This window comes from Girardinichthys multiradiatus, chromosome 12 (genome assembly GCF_021462225.1).
Source record: "Girardinichthys multiradiatus isolate DD_20200921_A chromosome 12, DD_fGirMul_XY1, whole genome shotgun sequence".
NCBI lineage: Eukaryota > Metazoa > Chordata > Actinopteri > Cyprinodontiformes > Goodeidae > Girardinichthys > Girardinichthys multiradiatus.
In genome coordinates this window covers 48,845,375-48,861,961 of record NC_061805.1, presented here as the reverse complement: position 1 = coordinate 48,861,961, position 16,587 = coordinate 48,845,375, and the positions used below count along the sequence as shown (strand labels likewise).

General features: G+C 42.3%; 2 protein-coding genes and 1 long non-coding RNA gene across 5 annotated transcripts in view; 2 read left to right on the top strand and 1 right to left on the bottom strand.

The window, feature by feature from the left end:
• The first annotated feature begins 3,817 nt into the window (after positions 1 to 3,817).
• Positions 3,818 to 14,319, top strand: anxa3a (annexin A3a). The gene is made up of 14 exons (XM_047382186.1): positions 3,818 to 3,889; positions 4,572 to 4,602; positions 4,678 to 4,725; positions 4,823 to 4,910; positions 5,795 to 5,889; positions 7,361 to 7,474; positions 7,673 to 7,763; positions 7,831 to 7,910; positions 8,038 to 8,094; positions 8,189 to 8,282; positions 8,373 to 8,468; positions 8,602 to 8,660; positions 10,709 to 10,831; positions 13,600 to 14,319. Exons 2-14 carry the CDS (start codon positions 4,588 to 4,590, stop codon positions 13,657 to 13,659), a joined length of 1,020 nt encoding a protein of 339 aa, XP_047238142.1. The 5' UTR covers positions 3,818 to 3,889; positions 4,572 to 4,587; the 3' UTR covers positions 13,660 to 14,319.
• The window catches only part of LOC124878303, a 7,473-nt gene continuing 623 nt past the window's right edge, over positions 9,738 to 16,587 (bottom strand). The window contains exon 3 of the long non-coding RNA XR_007040704.1: positions 9,738 to 9,904. This is a non-coding gene — a long non-coding RNA (uncharacterized LOC124878303). The remainder of the gene's footprint in view (positions 9,905 to 16,587) is intronic.
• LOC124878300 (ankyrin repeat domain-containing protein 31-like) overlaps positions 16,116 to 16,587 on the top strand; it is a 19,239-nt gene continuing 18,767 nt past the window's right edge. The window contains exon 1 of one of the 3 annotated variants that reach the window (XM_047382185.1): positions 16,116 to 16,256. The gene's annotated coding sequence lies outside the window, so the exon portion shown is untranslated. Of the gene's footprint in view, positions 16,402 to 16,587 lie in introns of all 3 variants that reach the window. The other 2 variants (XR_007040703.1, XM_047382184.1) reach the window with 2 other exon arrangements.

The following is a 16,587-nucleotide window of genomic DNA, read 5'->3' as shown; positions in this document are numbered from 1 at the left end:
CGAGGTGGAGAGGCTCCTAGTGGAGTGACATCACACGCCGCCCGGCAGGGGCTGATCCTGCAAGGAGTAAGCCACAGAGATCATCTCCACAATCCAATGTGCCAACCGCTGTCTAGAAAGGGCCTGATCCTTCCGAGAGCCAGCATAACAAACGAAGAGACAGTCAGTCCGACGAATGGGTGCCGTGGAGCGGACATACGCCTCAAGCGCTCGGACAGGGCAAAGAGGCTCAGAGTGGCACCAGGATTAAATCGGGAAAGCCGGAGCGGCAGCACACTGCCAGCCACTGCAGGCGCCTTTGGCACAAAGGAAGCATTAGTCCACAGTGTAACACCAGAGCTATCCGGGTTCCACCGACAACATGGTTCAAACACAGACAAAGCATGCAATTCCCCCATCCGTTTGGCAGAAACTATGGCCAACAGGAAGGTGGTTTTCAGGAAGAGCCACCCGAGGCCTGCCCTCGTAACGGGCTCAAAAGGGGGAGACTGAAGAGCCGCAAGCACTAGCGACAAATCCCACCTAGGGGCCACAGGGCGCCTGGTCGGACACAAGCGCTTGGCACCCTTCAGGAACAGCGCAACATCCCTATGCCGGCCAACAGAGCAACCACCAAACCCAACATGCCAATGGGAAATGGCTGCTACATACACCTTCAAGGTGGAAGGGGATCGCCCTAGATCCAGCAACTCCTGGAGGAAGGACAGCAAATGGGAAAAAGGACAGCGAATAGGGTCCAGTCCCTTACCACGGCACCAGCCAGCAAAGACCGCCCACTTAGCACCATATGCGGCCCGCTTGGACGGTGCCCATGCGCCAGTCATGGTCTGTCCAACCCTGCCCCCATAATGGGAGAAGGCAGGGAGACAGTGAAGGGAAAACCAGAGGGGACAGTGAACTGCATATATGGAGGCAAACAGGGCCACCTCCGCCCTGCCAAAGGTGGCCCAGATGCGATCCACCATCTCCAAGTGAAGCCGCCACTCCCCCGGAAGTGGCACTTGCCCGGAATGTAGGCTGCCCTGAGGCTGGCAAGGCGTGGCGCCGCCCAGACCAGGAGCCGCCGGGCCAGGGACAGTAGTCTCAGAGACCTGGACCCCCCTTGGTGATTTATATGGAAGACAACCGTGGTGTTGTCTGACCGGACCAACACATGTTGTCCCAGCAGCCCTGGAAGGAAAGCACGGACCGCCAGGAACACAGCCATCAGCTCCAGAACATTGATATGGACCCTGCACTGCCACGGGGACTACACCCCCTGCTCCAAATAGGGCAGGATCCGCAGTCCCCGTGCCTGCAGGGGGGAAAGGGCCACTGCCACACACCGGGTGAACACCCGAGTAGAAAGGGAAAGACCAAGGGAAGAACCCGTAACTGGAAGTGCCTCCCGTGAAAGGCAAAGCGGAGGAACCGCCAATGATCCGGATCAATGGGGACATGAAAATAGGCGTCCTTCAGGTCGATAGCCGTGAACCAGTCTCCCGGGGAGATCGCCTGCAGGACCTCCCGGGTGGTCAACATATGGAAAGGCAGAACCTTGAGAAAAGTGTTCAGACCGCAGGTCTTCTTGGGAACCAGAAAATAAACTGAATAAAACCCCCCCGGATCCCGCAGGGGGTCCACCGGAACAATCGCACCCTTGGCCAGCAAGGTGCAGATCTCCCGGTCCAGGGCCCGAGCCTTCATTGGGTCGCAGATGACCGTCATCTTGGCTCGGCTGGGGATAGGAGGCCGGCGGCGGACCTCAAGACAGTATCCCCGGGACAGAGTGGACAACACCCACGAGTCCGGGGCGTGAACAGCCCAATAACTGAGCTGGCCCGGGGAGAAAAACCCGACCGCAGGCTCCAGAACATCACAGGCGGGCCCCCTGGCCCGAGAGGGCCTGGAAAAACGCCAACCAGAAGAAGCAGACCGAACTGGGTGCAAACCCTGGGCCCCACCATGGTCCCCTTGGGCCCTAGTCGGTCTCAGTCTAGGAGCCGTGCTTGTGGACCCCAAGAAAGGGACAGGAGGGGGGAGGGAACCCCGGAACGAGCCCCCAGCTGCCCCAGCAGCTGCCGTGTTCTTGAGGCCTGGGCTGTACGCTCCAAGGCCTCCAGCGCGGCGGAACCGAAGAGTTCCCCCGGAACCGCAAGGAGAGCCCTCAGTGTTCTCCTGCAAGGCTCGGTCAGGGGTGATTGCGCCAGCCACACCTGCCGCCAAGCATGGAACAGTGTAGAGAGCGTGCGTCCAAGCTCACGCGTCATCAGGGCGAAGGCCTGCAGAGAGGCATCCAACAAGCCCTGAGTCGACTGGTCCAAGGGAACCGACTCCAACGAAGAGGAGAGGCCCAACATCAGATGGGAGAGTGAGTTCCCTATGCGGCCCATCCGGGCACCTGAGTCATAGGCCCTACACAGCAAATCATGCGTGACACGGCATTGCGGTCGTGGACAACGGGCATTAGGCATCAACGCCTCATCGGGAGGAACGATGAGGGAGGCCATGGCAGACTCGACAGGGGGCATGCAGCCCAATCCGAACTTGAGTGCCTCGTGCATGGCAGCCAGGGCCCTGCCATCCGCTGTCGGGCAGGAAAAGGCCCTTGTGTCCGTCCAGAAAGCATGCAGCTCCTGGACGTACTCTGCTGAGGGAGGAACAACAAAGGCGGCCTCAGCATCACGGTGCCTAAAGAAGGCACTAGATGGAGCAGGCTGGGCCAGGGGAACGTCCAGCTGCAAACGGCCCAGAACCGTTTTAATAGCTGTAGACAGCGGTTCCCCCTCCCGTAAACATCATCCTCAATGCGAGGACCCACCCTGTTCAGGAGGGGAAGACTCACTGCGACCACTGCCCGGAGAGACTGAAGGAGGGCCTTCATCTGGGCCAGCTCCGTAGAAAGTTGGTCCACTCTAGAGGACAGTCCCGGGGGTCCGCACCGCTCGGCTCTCCTTCCAGACGCCAAGGGCACATCCTCAGCAGACCTTTTCGTGGAGGCCGCGCCCTGTCCAAGCGGCAACACATCCTGCCGGACAAAGACCGTCCAGTCAACAGAGTGCTCCACCGAGGACAGCCGGGCCAACCGCACCACTTGGGGCAGAATGCTGCAATTAGAGCAGGCATGATCTGAAAGCGCCTCCCTGAGATGGTCAACACCAAGGCAGGGAGGGCACGTCATGACCGTCCTCCGGCTGTAGGGGAGCCGAACAGGACAACAAAGGACACAACAAAGATTGTCCATAACCCAGTGGACAGATGAGGTCGAACGGGCAGAAAAAACGCTGTCAAGACCCTGTTACAGCAACAAGCCGTTGGCGTTTCTGCTCCGGCTGGTCGGACAAACAGGCGCTAAGAAACAAAAGCGAACAGTAAACCACTGCCAAAGAAAATAAACAGACTCAACACGAGCAGAAAACGCTACCGGCGAGCCGAACAAACTTACCTGAAACCCTAGAAGAAAAGGCAGCTTGCGCAGCCTCTGGAGGGCAGAATCATCCGCAGCTCCGACCACAAACGATCACGAGGCTCCCAGCAGCAAGAGGAACGAGGAACAAACAAACACAAGTCAACACCTGCATTCATCAACCTGCGCACGAGAAGAAGGAAGGGACTGGGGTCCTGGTGTCATGTGACTATATAGACTCACGTGAGCCACCGGTAGGTCACATGTGACCATGTTGTTATTAATTTCTCGACCTGCGCATGCGCAAGAATGATCATTCAGTGCTTGAAGCACCACCTCTGGCGGTCAGTAGGGATGAAATAGAACTGTAGATTACGAATGGTCCCTGAAGGCATCACCTGACTGTCAAACAGGTGTGGCCAACTGTCTGCTCTACAGGTAGATGTAGAGCTTCCAGGTGAGGGTGTGGCACAAAGAAACGTTCCACTTCAGACGAAGACAAAGGTGAGCTTCTCTCCTTGACTTGTTAGATTTAGCTGTGAGTTGCTGGTTTCTTTACATTTTATTCATTATTAGAGGGTTTAATTTACCTGGTTTCTACAAAAAAATGTCAACTTCCTTGACAGTTTTTATAATTGTGTGATTAAAATCTGCTTTTAATTACATAGGCTGAATGCATAGCTGTTTTCCATTTTTAACAGTAACATATCTGCATGTTTCCTGTTTCTGTTGTTCCACCAGAGCATGACCCATAGGTTTCCAGAAGAAAATATGGCTACATACAATTTATTCATTTAATCTACCTCTGATTCCGATTTCAGAGTTTCTAACCCTACTATTAGGGTTAGGCTTTAATTTAATAATCTCTGGGATCTCCAACTCTCTCAGCAGCATAAATGTGTGATTGCTCGAACAGATTGTGAATAAATGTTTGATTCTAGAAGATTGAAACAGGCTCCTCTTTGACTATTTGTTGAGTAGGCAATTAGTATGAATGCGTACATGTTTTCATCTTATCTTTCTAACAACTGCTTGCATTTTTATATTTTATATTAATTATTTATTGCTCATGCAAAGACCAGATAGCTTTTTTCTTTATTTTGTTGTACTTGTGACAATGACGATAAAGGATGTTCTGATTCTGAATGAAATGTTTAAGTTTAAGAGTGTTTTTAATGTCTAACAGAAAAGCTACCTTCATCATGGCATCTTTATGGGTGAGAAAAGTTCTTCTTTGATGTTTTCAGTGTTTTTAAAGAGTCTTGTACATTAAATCAATCTCATATTTGCAGGATGACTTGGAAAGCCTTGTGAGTTCACCTGTATCTTCATCAGCTGACGTAGGTCCTATTCCATTTCAACATTCATACACTGCTGTTTTTTTATACAACAGATTACGCAGGTTGTAATTAATAGGTAAATTTACATGTTTCTTAGAATGGACAAAGAGGAACCATCAAGCCTAAAGCCAACTTTAATGCACAAGAAGATGCTGCAGCTCTAAAGAAGGCCATGGAAGGACTCGGTACACATTTAAAATCTCTTTAGACTAGGGGTGTCCAAAGTCGGCCCTCATGGGCCAGTGTCCTGCATGTTTTAGATGTTTCCCTGCTTTAACACACCTGATGAAGATGATTGCAGTTCAGCAAAAGCCTGTTAATCAGCCATCCATGGAAATCAGGTGTGCTGAAGCAGGAAAACATCTAAAACATGCAGGACACCAGTCCTGACTTTGGACACGCCTGCTTTAGACCATATTTGTAACTACTCCACATAACTGTTGCATACAAAGTAAAGCTCCTTTTAGTATGGCTAACCTGTTCCTAAAGCTAAAACTACCTGAATTAAATCATTTTTTATTTATTCTCTTCAATATCTTTAAAAAATGAAGACAATACATTTTGTCTTTGAATTAATCTTTCTTTTTTTGCCTGGGACTGTTGTCACCAACATATCAAAGCAGATAATCATAGTTAGCAAGTAGGTTCATTTTTAAAGTTTATTTTGTTTTTTTATTTCATTTTATTTTCCTGTATATTTTTTATTTCCATTTTGCTCTGTAATGAGAAACCTTTTTATTTATTTTCCTTCAGTGTTTGAACACATAAATGTGTTATTGGCTGGCAATACTCTTTGTAGTTTGCAACACAACAATTTGCAAATCCAAGATCTGAACTCTGACTGGGTTTTCATTGTCTTTGTGAAACTACTTAAATATGTTTTTAACGATGATAAATTTCGGTTTGGTTTTCCGTGCCTAAAGGCCCTGAGACAGGGAATAACACTAAGAAAATAAAAATAAACAGTTATATTTTATTTTGTAGGGAGATGCCACAGACCTGCAGTATTTGTTTTTCCTTATTGAAACAATCAGACAATGCAGTTAGCATGTTTCTCTTGTGTTATTAGGAACAAACGAGAAAGTCCTGACTGAAATTTTGACCCAAAGAAGCAACGCTCAGCGGCAGCTCATCTGTAAAGCTTATCAAGACGCCACTGGCAGAGTAAGATTTTCTTCAATCTGTCTGTTGGTTTAAAAGACTGCAACATGTACATTACTGTCAAAATGTTGTAAACTGGGTTAGTACTGTGTATTAACTGTATTTTAGTTTGTAAAATGTAAAAATTGAAGATTTTTGATGCAGACCGCCAACTACTCAACTCCCTGACTATAAATATATTACAATTATAAAGAAATAAATATATCCAGATATCAAATGTTATTGCAGTTTTTCAATTAATATAGGGGTAGTAAAAAAAGGCCGTGCTTAACACTATTCCTTTCAGATTTTATGCTTATTGTGAAATATTTTGATACCTTTTGGTTTTAATTTTATTATTTAGTATATGTGTTCAAGGGCTGAACGATATCAGGAAAACATGCAATATGCGATAAGTATGGAAGTAAAATGGTCTCATTAGAATCAGACATTTTTTAGACATTAAATTTATAACACTGAATTTTTATCCTGTGCAATTATGTATGTGAATTTCTTTTTGTACTTAAAATTCGCCAGCAAAAATTCACCTGCAGAAATTCACCTGCAGAAATTCACCTGCAGAAATTCGCCTGCAGAAATTCGCTTGCAAATGTGTTGACCTTCTGGTGACTCAAGCAAAAGCAATCAGCACTCGATCAAGTCGAGCGTCTTTTAGCCAATCAGATTACGCTAATCTGATCACATGACACACCCTTGCCTTGGGCAGAGGCGAGTCTCTTCACAGTTTGCTGGGTAGTGGCTTAATGCGGAGCAGTGATGAGATTTTTCTGCTAAAAATATATCATTACAAAACGCCAGGTAATTAATACCCATTTGAATCTCATCACTGATCCTCATTAGTGCACTGAATATTTAAACTGAATTTAACGAAGCCTCGAGGAATTTTTTGTAATCCAGGTACCTGAATTGTTTTGGCCCCAGAGGTAATAGAACCATTTGAATCAGGTGCACAGGACATCTGAAACCTGCAGGACAGCAGGCCCTGGGAACCAGGACGGTAGTGATAACCCTAGATTTGTGATACATTGTGCAGCCCTAATATGTTCATATTTTTTGGTACAAATTCAATGTATTACTTTGAATGTGTGACTACAATCTTTGACTATTGAATGAAAATGAGGAGCAAGGGCTATACAAACAAAGTACACTAACCAAATGATTTAAAATTCAAAGGTCCTGCTGAAACATACCACCCGTTTATTATGTCATTACAGGACAAGTTTGTGTTAAATCTGGAAGAAATGAACAGTTAAAGTCATGATTAATTCAAAGCAGTCTGAACTGATGAAGTTTCCCTCACATACTTGCTCAGATTTTCCTGCTCTGTAGCTTTTTAAAACAGTCAGCCATCAGGTTCCGTGTTGACTCTAGTTATAAGCTGTGTTCAGGTGGCGGATGAGTGTATTTGCATGGGTGTGGTGGAGCAGCACATAGTCGGAGTAAACGTTTGAATACTGACGGCTCTGTTTCTCAGGCGCTGGAGAAAGACCTGAAAGGAGAGACTCACGGAGACTTTGAAAGGCTGCTGGTGGCACTCATCACTCCCCCTGCAGAGTACGACTGCCATGAAGTGATGCAGGCCATGAAAGTCAGCTTTCTCCTGAAAAATCTACCATAACTTTTTTAAAACATGTTTTTATCAAAAAGGGGTTATTATAGCTCAATGCAATTTGTTCATATTCAACAACCTGGACTGGGAGATGGGTTTAATGCATGAATTAATCCTACAGTATATGAGCTTTAAAAGTCCAACCTGAATCATTAAACTACGTTTATTTTATTGCAGGGAGTCGGTACAAAAGACAGCATCCTGATTGAAATATTTGCCTCCAGGTCCATCCAACAAATCAAAGCTCTCCAGGATGCCTACTTAAAAGGTAACGAAGCAGTCTCCATGTCTATAGTGTCATAACAGCACCATGACCTTCATTTTTTCCTCTGCAGAAACCAAGAAGCAGCTGACTGCTAAGCTGAAGAGTGAAGTTTCTGGAGATTTTTCCACAGCGCTTACCCTCCTGGCTGAGGTAAAAAAAAAACAATATTACTTCAACAAACTTACATACTTACCTAATGACATAATGATGGCAGATGATGATAGATGCATATTGTCAAACAGGGATAAAACCCCTAAAGTTCAGCTGTCATTTCCAGGGTAAAAGGGATAAGAGCAACACTGTAGATGTAGGAAAAGCAAAGGAAGACGCCAAGGTGAAGAACAAAGCAAAACCGAACCCAAAAATAGCACACAAGTCTCTTTACTTTGGTGCAACCAAGTTTAACTTGAGTTTTTTTCCCCTCCAAGGCCCTTTACAATGCCGGGGAGAAGAAGTGGGGCACAGATGAGTCCAAGTTTATCGAGATCCTCTGCCAAAGAAGCGTACCTCAACTCAGACAGAGTAAGACAGGCTCTGTTTAGTGAAGGCTTTATAAACCCAAAGTGATCACTAGGATTATTAGAAAAGTAAAGTGAGGCAATTTTTCTGCAGTTCTCATCGAGTACAAGAACATCAGCGGGAAGACGCTGCAGCAGAGCATCGAAGGAGAAATGTGTGGAGAGCTGGAGGAGCTCCTGGTGGCTGTCGGTAGGCTGGTCTCTCTCCATGAAACCACATAGAGAATTTATTTCCTGTACTGTTTCTAGGAGTTTTACATTTGCCGTGTTCGATTTGTGCAGATAATTAAATGCCTCTTTTGTACAACTTGTTCTTTCTGTAGTGAAATGTGTGAAGAATTTACCGGCGTACTTCGCAGAACTCCTGCATCAGAGCATGAAGGTAAATCAGCTGATGTTGCTGCATTTCTTTCACTTGTAAACCACATCTAATTTAGCGCAACATAGTTAACAGGCTGCACACTTCAATGGATTATTAGGGTGATTTAAAAAAAACCAATGATGTGCCCACAGAGAAGTAAATCTCCACCAAAAAACTCAGAATTTCTCAGAAATTATCGAATTCACTAGAAATACTGGAATATTCTAATGTCAAAAAGTAGTGAATTTGTGAGGCCAAAAAGAGAATTTTCCATGTATATATTGAAATAACAGCAAGATAGTTGTAATTATACATTTTACTGTGCTTTAAGAAAATGCCGAAATCTGTTTCATTTGTCACCTTTTTTAGACCGTAGTTATGTTTAGACATGCAACCACACACTTTAAGGTATCTTATTAGGATTTCATGTGATAAACCAAAACAACGTATCACATAATTCTGATTAATAAAGGGTTTTCAAATACTTTTACAACTAATAATCTGAGAAGTGTGGCTTGCATTTGTATTCAGTCCCATGGAGTCAACACTTAACTACGTTCCTCTGCAGTTACAGCTGCAAGATTTTCCACATTTAGAGACTGAAATGTTTCTCCATTCTTCTTTGCAAAATAGCTCAAGCTCAGGAAGTTGAATGGAGAACAAATCTTGCCAAAAATTCTCGATTTGATTTGGTCCTGGACTTTGACTAAGACATTTTAACAAATGAATATGTGTTGATCAAAACCAGGGGTATGCAAGAGCCGTTTTGCCTTCAGTCCAACTAAATGAAACTTGTTTAGAGCCGTTTAGCCTGACCTTCTGACAAAAAGACAACATTTTTAAAGACCACAATTTTAATTCTAATTTTAGGTTTTAAAGTAAAAACATAACACTTTGGTCATTCCGTTATTAAGTCACGTTTTGTTAGATGTTTGTCCTGTATAATGCTTCATCCATCGTCACATCATCTCTGACTAGCTCATCTCAGTCCCTGCTGTAGAAAAGCATCCCCACAGCATGGTGCTGCCACCACCATGTTTTACTCTGGGGATGGTGTGTTTAGGGAGATGTGCAGAGTTAGGTTTTCCAACCACATTATTTTGTATGTGGGCTAAAAAGTTTAATTTTAGTATCTGACCAGAGCACCTTCTTCATGTTTGCTTTGACCTATCTGGCTTGTGGCAAAGTACAACGGGGGTTTCTTCTGGCTTTCTGCGAGGGACCAAGGAGTGAAGGCGAAGAGTACACAGTAAAGTTTACTTCACCTAAAAAAGTAAAAACAAAATGACAATGTTCAAAATATAATCAATGGGCCCATAAAACAGGTCAACTAAATATAATTGTACTCGAAACTTGATTTGCAGAAAACAAACTGAGCAAACAAAGTATTCAAACTTTAACTCACAAAACTGATCTAACACAAAGACACAGAAGAATAACTCAAATAATGATCTGGCCTGACTATTTACACACAATAGGCGAAACAGAACTAAACATGAATCCTGAGGACCAAATTATCCAACTAAAAATTCCCCTTGCTGACAAGCCAATGGTTGGTCCTGCTGAGCTGGCGTTATGCTTTCAAAGCCCAGACAAGAAGCAGCCGACTTCCCCAAACCAGGTAATTCAAAAAACAGAAACATAATTAATAACAACAAAACACACAGTGCTGTTATGCACATCTGCATTTATATATATAATGGGATGAAATTAAACACAAGATGGACTCTGTTTTCTAGTTGGGTAACTTCTGATGACAGTTGGTCACAGTTGGTGTATTTTATTTAGTGGTATCCAAGTAAAATGGGCTGAATGCATTTTTTACCTCTAACAAAAATGTTCAAACCTTGTATAATTTTTCTTCCATAAATGATCAAGAGGTGTGAATACTTTTGCAAACCTCTGAATATTGACGTAATACTTTGTTCTGGTCCATGTAGTAACTGAATACACCTCATTACAAAACCTCATCAGATGTAATATAAGGACTCTGCCAGGGTTAACATTACTGTGTAACAAAAAGGTTAATGGTAGGTGTTCCTAGTGCCAGTCTGCTGTTGTTTTGTTAGGGCGGTGGTACCGATGAGTCTACTGTGACCCGGATCATGGTGAGCCGGTCTGAGATCGACCTGCTAGACATCAGAGCAGAGTTTAAGAAACTCTACCAACACTCTCTGCTCTCTGTCATCCAGGTGAGTTGGACCATGAGGGCAGAATTCATGTTTACAGTAATTTCTTCGCCAGTTTATTCAGATTAAATCTCTAACTCTGTTCCAGCAGTGAGTCAACTTCATACCAAGTTGTGAGCTGCAGCAATTTATAGATTAGTTTAGGGTTTATTCAGTTCATTTAATCTGATTCTTCAAATCACAATAGAGACGTACATCAAGTCAAGCATCATCCAAGGAGTGTGTTTGAAATCTTTTTGTTTTTAAATGTTATGAGAATTTGAAGCTTATTGTTGTGGATTTGGAGCTTCATGCACCCTTCTGATATTTAGCTGTGGAGCTAAAACCTTTAAAAATGTAGAAAGGCTTAAAGCTCTGTTGGCTGGATGTCTGATTTAATTAAACTCTGGTCTAAAGATGATCTCCTCAGGACACATGGCCTCACAGCTTTAATATTTTAAGACTTCATCTCCATGTGGATCAACTCCGACTCATTTACGTCAATAAAAGCAGAAACTTCAGGTTCTTCAAGGAACTGGAATAACGTTTAGCGTTGGTTGAAAATTGCTGACAAAGATGGGAAGAATTAGCTGAAGGAGTTCATGGATTACTTGGAGAAGGATACAGAAGGTTCACTGAAGTTCATGTTAAATAATGTGAAAAAGGAATCTCCATCCACCCACATCCTTCATTTGTCTTTCTATCCATCTGTCCAACTGTCCCTCCATCCACATGTCGTATCTTTCTATTTGTCTATCTGCTTATTATCTATTTCTCCATACATATATCCTTCTGTCAGTCCATCCATAACTTAAATGAATTTCAGCATTTGTTGATGACGGGAATACAGGTCCTTCTCAAAATATTAGCATATTGTGATAAAGTTCATTATTTTCCATAATGTCATGATGAAAATTTAACATTCATATATTTTAGATTCATTGCACACTAACTGAAATATTTCAGGTCTTTTATTGTCTTAATACGGATGATTTTGGCATACAGCTCATGAAAACCCAAAATTCCTATCTCACAAAATTAGCATATTTCATCCGACCAATAAAATAAAAGTGTTTTTAACACAAAAAACGTCAACCTTCAAATAATCATGTACAGTTATGCACTCAATACTTGGTCGGGAATCCTTTGGCAGAAATAACTGCTTCAATGCGGCGTGGCATGGAGGCAATCAGCCTGTGGCACTGCTGAGGTCTTATGGAGGCCCAGGATGCTTCGATAGCGGCCTTTAGCTCATCCAGAGTGTTGGGTCTTGAGTCTCTCAACGTTCTCTTCACAATATCCCACAGATTCTCTATGGGGTTCAGGTCAGGAGAGTTGGCAGGCCAATTGAGCACAGTGATACCATGGTCATTAAACCATTTACCAGTGGTTTTGGCACTGTGAGCAGGTGCCAGGTCGTGCTGAAAAATGAAATCTTCATCTCCATAAAGCTTTTCAGCAGATGGAAGCATGAAGTGCTCCAAAATCTCCTGATAGCTAGCTGCATTGACCCTGCCCTTGATAAAATACAGTGGGCCAACACCAGCAGCTGACACGGCACCCCAGACCATCACTGACTGTGGGTACTTGACACTGGACTTCTGGCATTTTGGCATTTCCTTCTCCCCAGTCTTCCTCCAGACTCTGGCACCTTGATTTCCGAATGACATGCAGAATTTGCTTTCATCCGAAAAAAGTACTTTGGACCACTAAGCAACAGTCCAGTGCTGCTTCTCTGTAGCCCAGGTCAGGCGCTTCTGCCGCTGTTTCTGGTTCAAAAGTGGCTTGACCTGGGGAATGCGGCACCTGTAGCCCATTTCCTGCACACGCCTGTGCACGGTGGCTCTGGATGTTTCTACTCCAGACTCAGTCCACTGCTTCCGCAGGTCCCCCAAGGTCTGGAATCGGCCCTTCTCCACAATCTTCCTCAGGGTCCGGTCACCTCTTCTCGTTGTGCAGCGTTTTCTGCCACACTTTTTCCTTCCCACAGACTTCCCACTGAGGTGCCTTGATACAGCACTCTGGGAACAGCCTATTCGTACAGAAATTTCTTTCTGTGTCTTACCCTCTTGCTTGAGGGTGTCAATAGTGGCCTTCTGGACAGCAGTCAGGTCGGCAGTCTTACCCATGATTGGGGTTTTGAGTGATGAACCAGGCTGGGAGTTTTAAAGGCCTCAGGAATCTTTTGCAGGTGTTTAGTTAACTCGTTGATTCAGATGATTAGGTTCATAGCTCGTTTAGAGACCCTTTTAATGATATGCTAATTTTGTGAGATAGGAATTTTGGGTTTTCATGAGCTGTACGCCAAAATCATCTGTATTAAGACAATGAAAGACCTGAAATATTTCAGTTAGTGTGCAATGAATCTAAAATATATGAATGTTAAATTTTCATCATGACATTATGGAAAATAATGAACTTTATCACAATATGCTAATATTTTGAGAAGGACCTGTAATTTCCTGAAGGAATTCAAACTCTGACTTGACTTTAACTGCCCTACAAAAACTTGGAAAAAATATTCAAACCCCTCACTTGAAGTAAGTTTAAAACCAGAAAATATTCCTGTTTACATATTTTTGGCTATTATCCTTCAGTTATAATTGTTTAAAAAATGAAAATCGTGTAACTTGGATCAACCATTACATGAATAACTCAATAATCAAAATGTTTTAAAAACAATTTTAAGAAGGCTTCTCTTAACATAACTGACAACGTGAATCTTTCCAAGACACACAGCCGTTTTTCTTTTTTGCTTTAAGATGTTGTTTTTGTGTTCTTGTGTTCTGCAGTCCGACATGTCGGGCGACTACGGTGAATGCATGAAGGCGATCTGTGGAGGAGACGACTAACATGTCGTTCATTTGAAGCCAAAAAGAAGACGGTTTTCTTTCTCATTCTGTCTGCCTTCTGTCCTTGCCTTCTCACTGATGTATTTAATTCATCCTTAAATTATAAATTCATTTAGCTTTAAAAAGTGTTGGATTATGACAGAAAACTAAAATCACAGATCAGTTAGTATGCATTTATCAGACACACCAGAGATGTACACAAGTAATTTCTGTGACTTACAGTATATCTGAGACATCCTCATGTAAAACTGTTTTGGCTCTCCTTGATCCTTATTGGAATTTTACATTTACAAAAGGAATTTTATTATCAACACTTCTTTACAATAAAGGAAAGTTTCTAAGTGTGGAGAACTATAAAACAAAGCAAATTTAAATGGCAGCGAGGATTTCTTAATGGAAGGAACTTTAGGCAAATAAGGTTGGTTTAAACCCAGTTCTGTATTCTACTGCTTCCTCAGGAGATGGCAGGAAAACTGAAAACAAAGTGGAATAAAAACTGTTTGATTTCTTGTTCTCTCAATATTGTTTAAACAATTGATGTTCCTTGTTTGTGTCTATTTTCAGTTCATAAAAAATAAATGGGTTCACTGATCACAAGGGAAAATATCTCTGTTATTTAACAGGGTTTTACCAAAAATCTGAATAAAGTGAATTTCTCAATTGTGAGATCAATAAAGTCTCTTATATTCTGGTTCTGATTGCTGAGGAGGATTCTCCTCAAATCAATCACCAGGGGGCGCACTTTAGGCAGCAACAGACATGAATAGTTTTATCTTGTATATCACATCTTAACCTTATAGACCTAAAAGCTGATTAATCTTAGTGGAACGATAAAGGCATCCGGGTATAGAAGAGGCATCACTTGTCTTTCAGTGGTTTTGTTAGGTTCTGCTCAATTTGATCCACATGACACTTCCTTTGTGTATAGTTCTATAAAATAAATAGGTAATTAGGATATCTCACATACAGGTCCTTCTCAAAGTATTAGCATATTGTGATAAAGTTCATTATTTTCCATAATGGCATGATGAAAATTTAACATTCATATATTTTAGATTCATTGCACACTAACTGAAATATTTCAGGTCTTTTATTGTCTTAATACGGATGATTTTGGCATACAGCTCATGAAAACCCAAAATTCCTATCTCACAAAATTAGCATATCATTAAAAGGGTCTCTAAACGAGGTATGAACCTAATCATCTGAATCAACGAGTTAAATCTAAACACCTGCAAAAGATTCCTGAGGTCTTTAAAACTCCCAGCCTGGTTCATCACTCAAAACCCCAATCATGGGTAAGACTGCCGACCTGACTGCTGTCCAGAAGGCCACTATTGACACCCTCAAGCAAGAGGGTAAGACACAGAAAGACATTTCTGAACGAATAGGCTGTTCCCAGAGTGCTGTATCAAGGCACCTCAGTGGGAAGGAAAGTTGTGGCAGAAAACGCTGCACAACGAGAAGAGGTGACCGGACCTTGAGGAAGATTGCGGAGAAGGGCCGATTCCAGACCTTGGGGGACCTTGGGGGACCTGTCCAGTGTACACGTGGATCTCAATAAATTAAAATATCTTTTAAAAGTTTTTATTTCCATGATTCAATTCGGAAAGATCATAGAGATTTATAACACACAGTGATTACTGTTCAAGTGTAAATGTCACGACATTTCTATCATAAAAATATATTTTAAAATATTTTAAAATATTCTTAAAAATAAATTTTGAGTTATGTGCTTTTGTGGAAAGAACAAAGATTGGAAAAGTCAAAAATTTATTTTAGGATGAATACAGTTGACCATCTTTCTCTCAGCCTGGCTGCTTGGACAGTTGATTTTTACAGATTTCGCTCCTTAACATGTTGAATTGAATTTCTAATATTAATTTTAAATAATTTATGGAAACTTCTGAATGGTGTTACAATTAATACTGACACAGCAGTCAGAAAAGGAGGGTCAAAGTTCAGTTTGTTGTGTTTATGATAACACATGAAAAATGGTCAATTACTTTTTTCAATACATTTGCAGTTGCAGTTTGGAAAAAATGTGACGTCAAACTCAGAGGCAAAAAACAAATGACTAAAAAAGATTAGTACTAGTAGCACTAAATTAGGGGTCTGCTAACATAACTATCAAACTTTGGGCATTTACTTTGTACATGTGGCTCACTTGTCTCTCACATTATAAATGTTGAACTCATGTTAATAAAAAAATGTATTTTTTTTATTTTTAAATATATCAACTGATACGGAGATCATAGAGGTCAGTGTTGACCACTGTGTTTACAGCATTTAGTCCTGCAAAATGGCCGTAAATTAGAGAGCCAGATTGTGGACAGCTCCATTTCGAAAACGATGGAGCGAATTTAAAAGTTGACTCATTGATCTAAGATGACTCTAGGTTTATGGGGAAAGAGAACATATTTTATCCGCAGACACCCCACTAAGGATGTTAGAAATCCACCATTTTAATATAGGATATCCATTATTTATTGTTGACGATCCGTTTTCCGATGACCACTGAATGCATCATATCTCGCGCCATTGGCCTCTGACGGGAAGAAGGAGCAGAATTAAAGCGTATTTTAATCGTTTACGTGGTACAATTTCTATTTCTTACCTCTTTTTGATTCTCAGCTTAGTTTTCAGATAATTGTTTCTTTAACTATCCGTAAAAAATTAAGTGAATGTCGAACATAACTTCGAAGAAACAGAGCTTTAAGAATGTTTACGACCTTTTAACTGGTAAGTTCTGTCTAAAAAGCTTTCGACTGTCTAAATATACATGAGCATTTTAGAGTTTTGTGCTTACGTTTAGCTATTAACGTAAATTTAACAACACATAATAGCCGAAGTTAGCATGAAGTTAGCATCCGACCACCAGCTTCCGATTCGGCTTAAAGGGCTATTACACGACTCATTAGATCGATT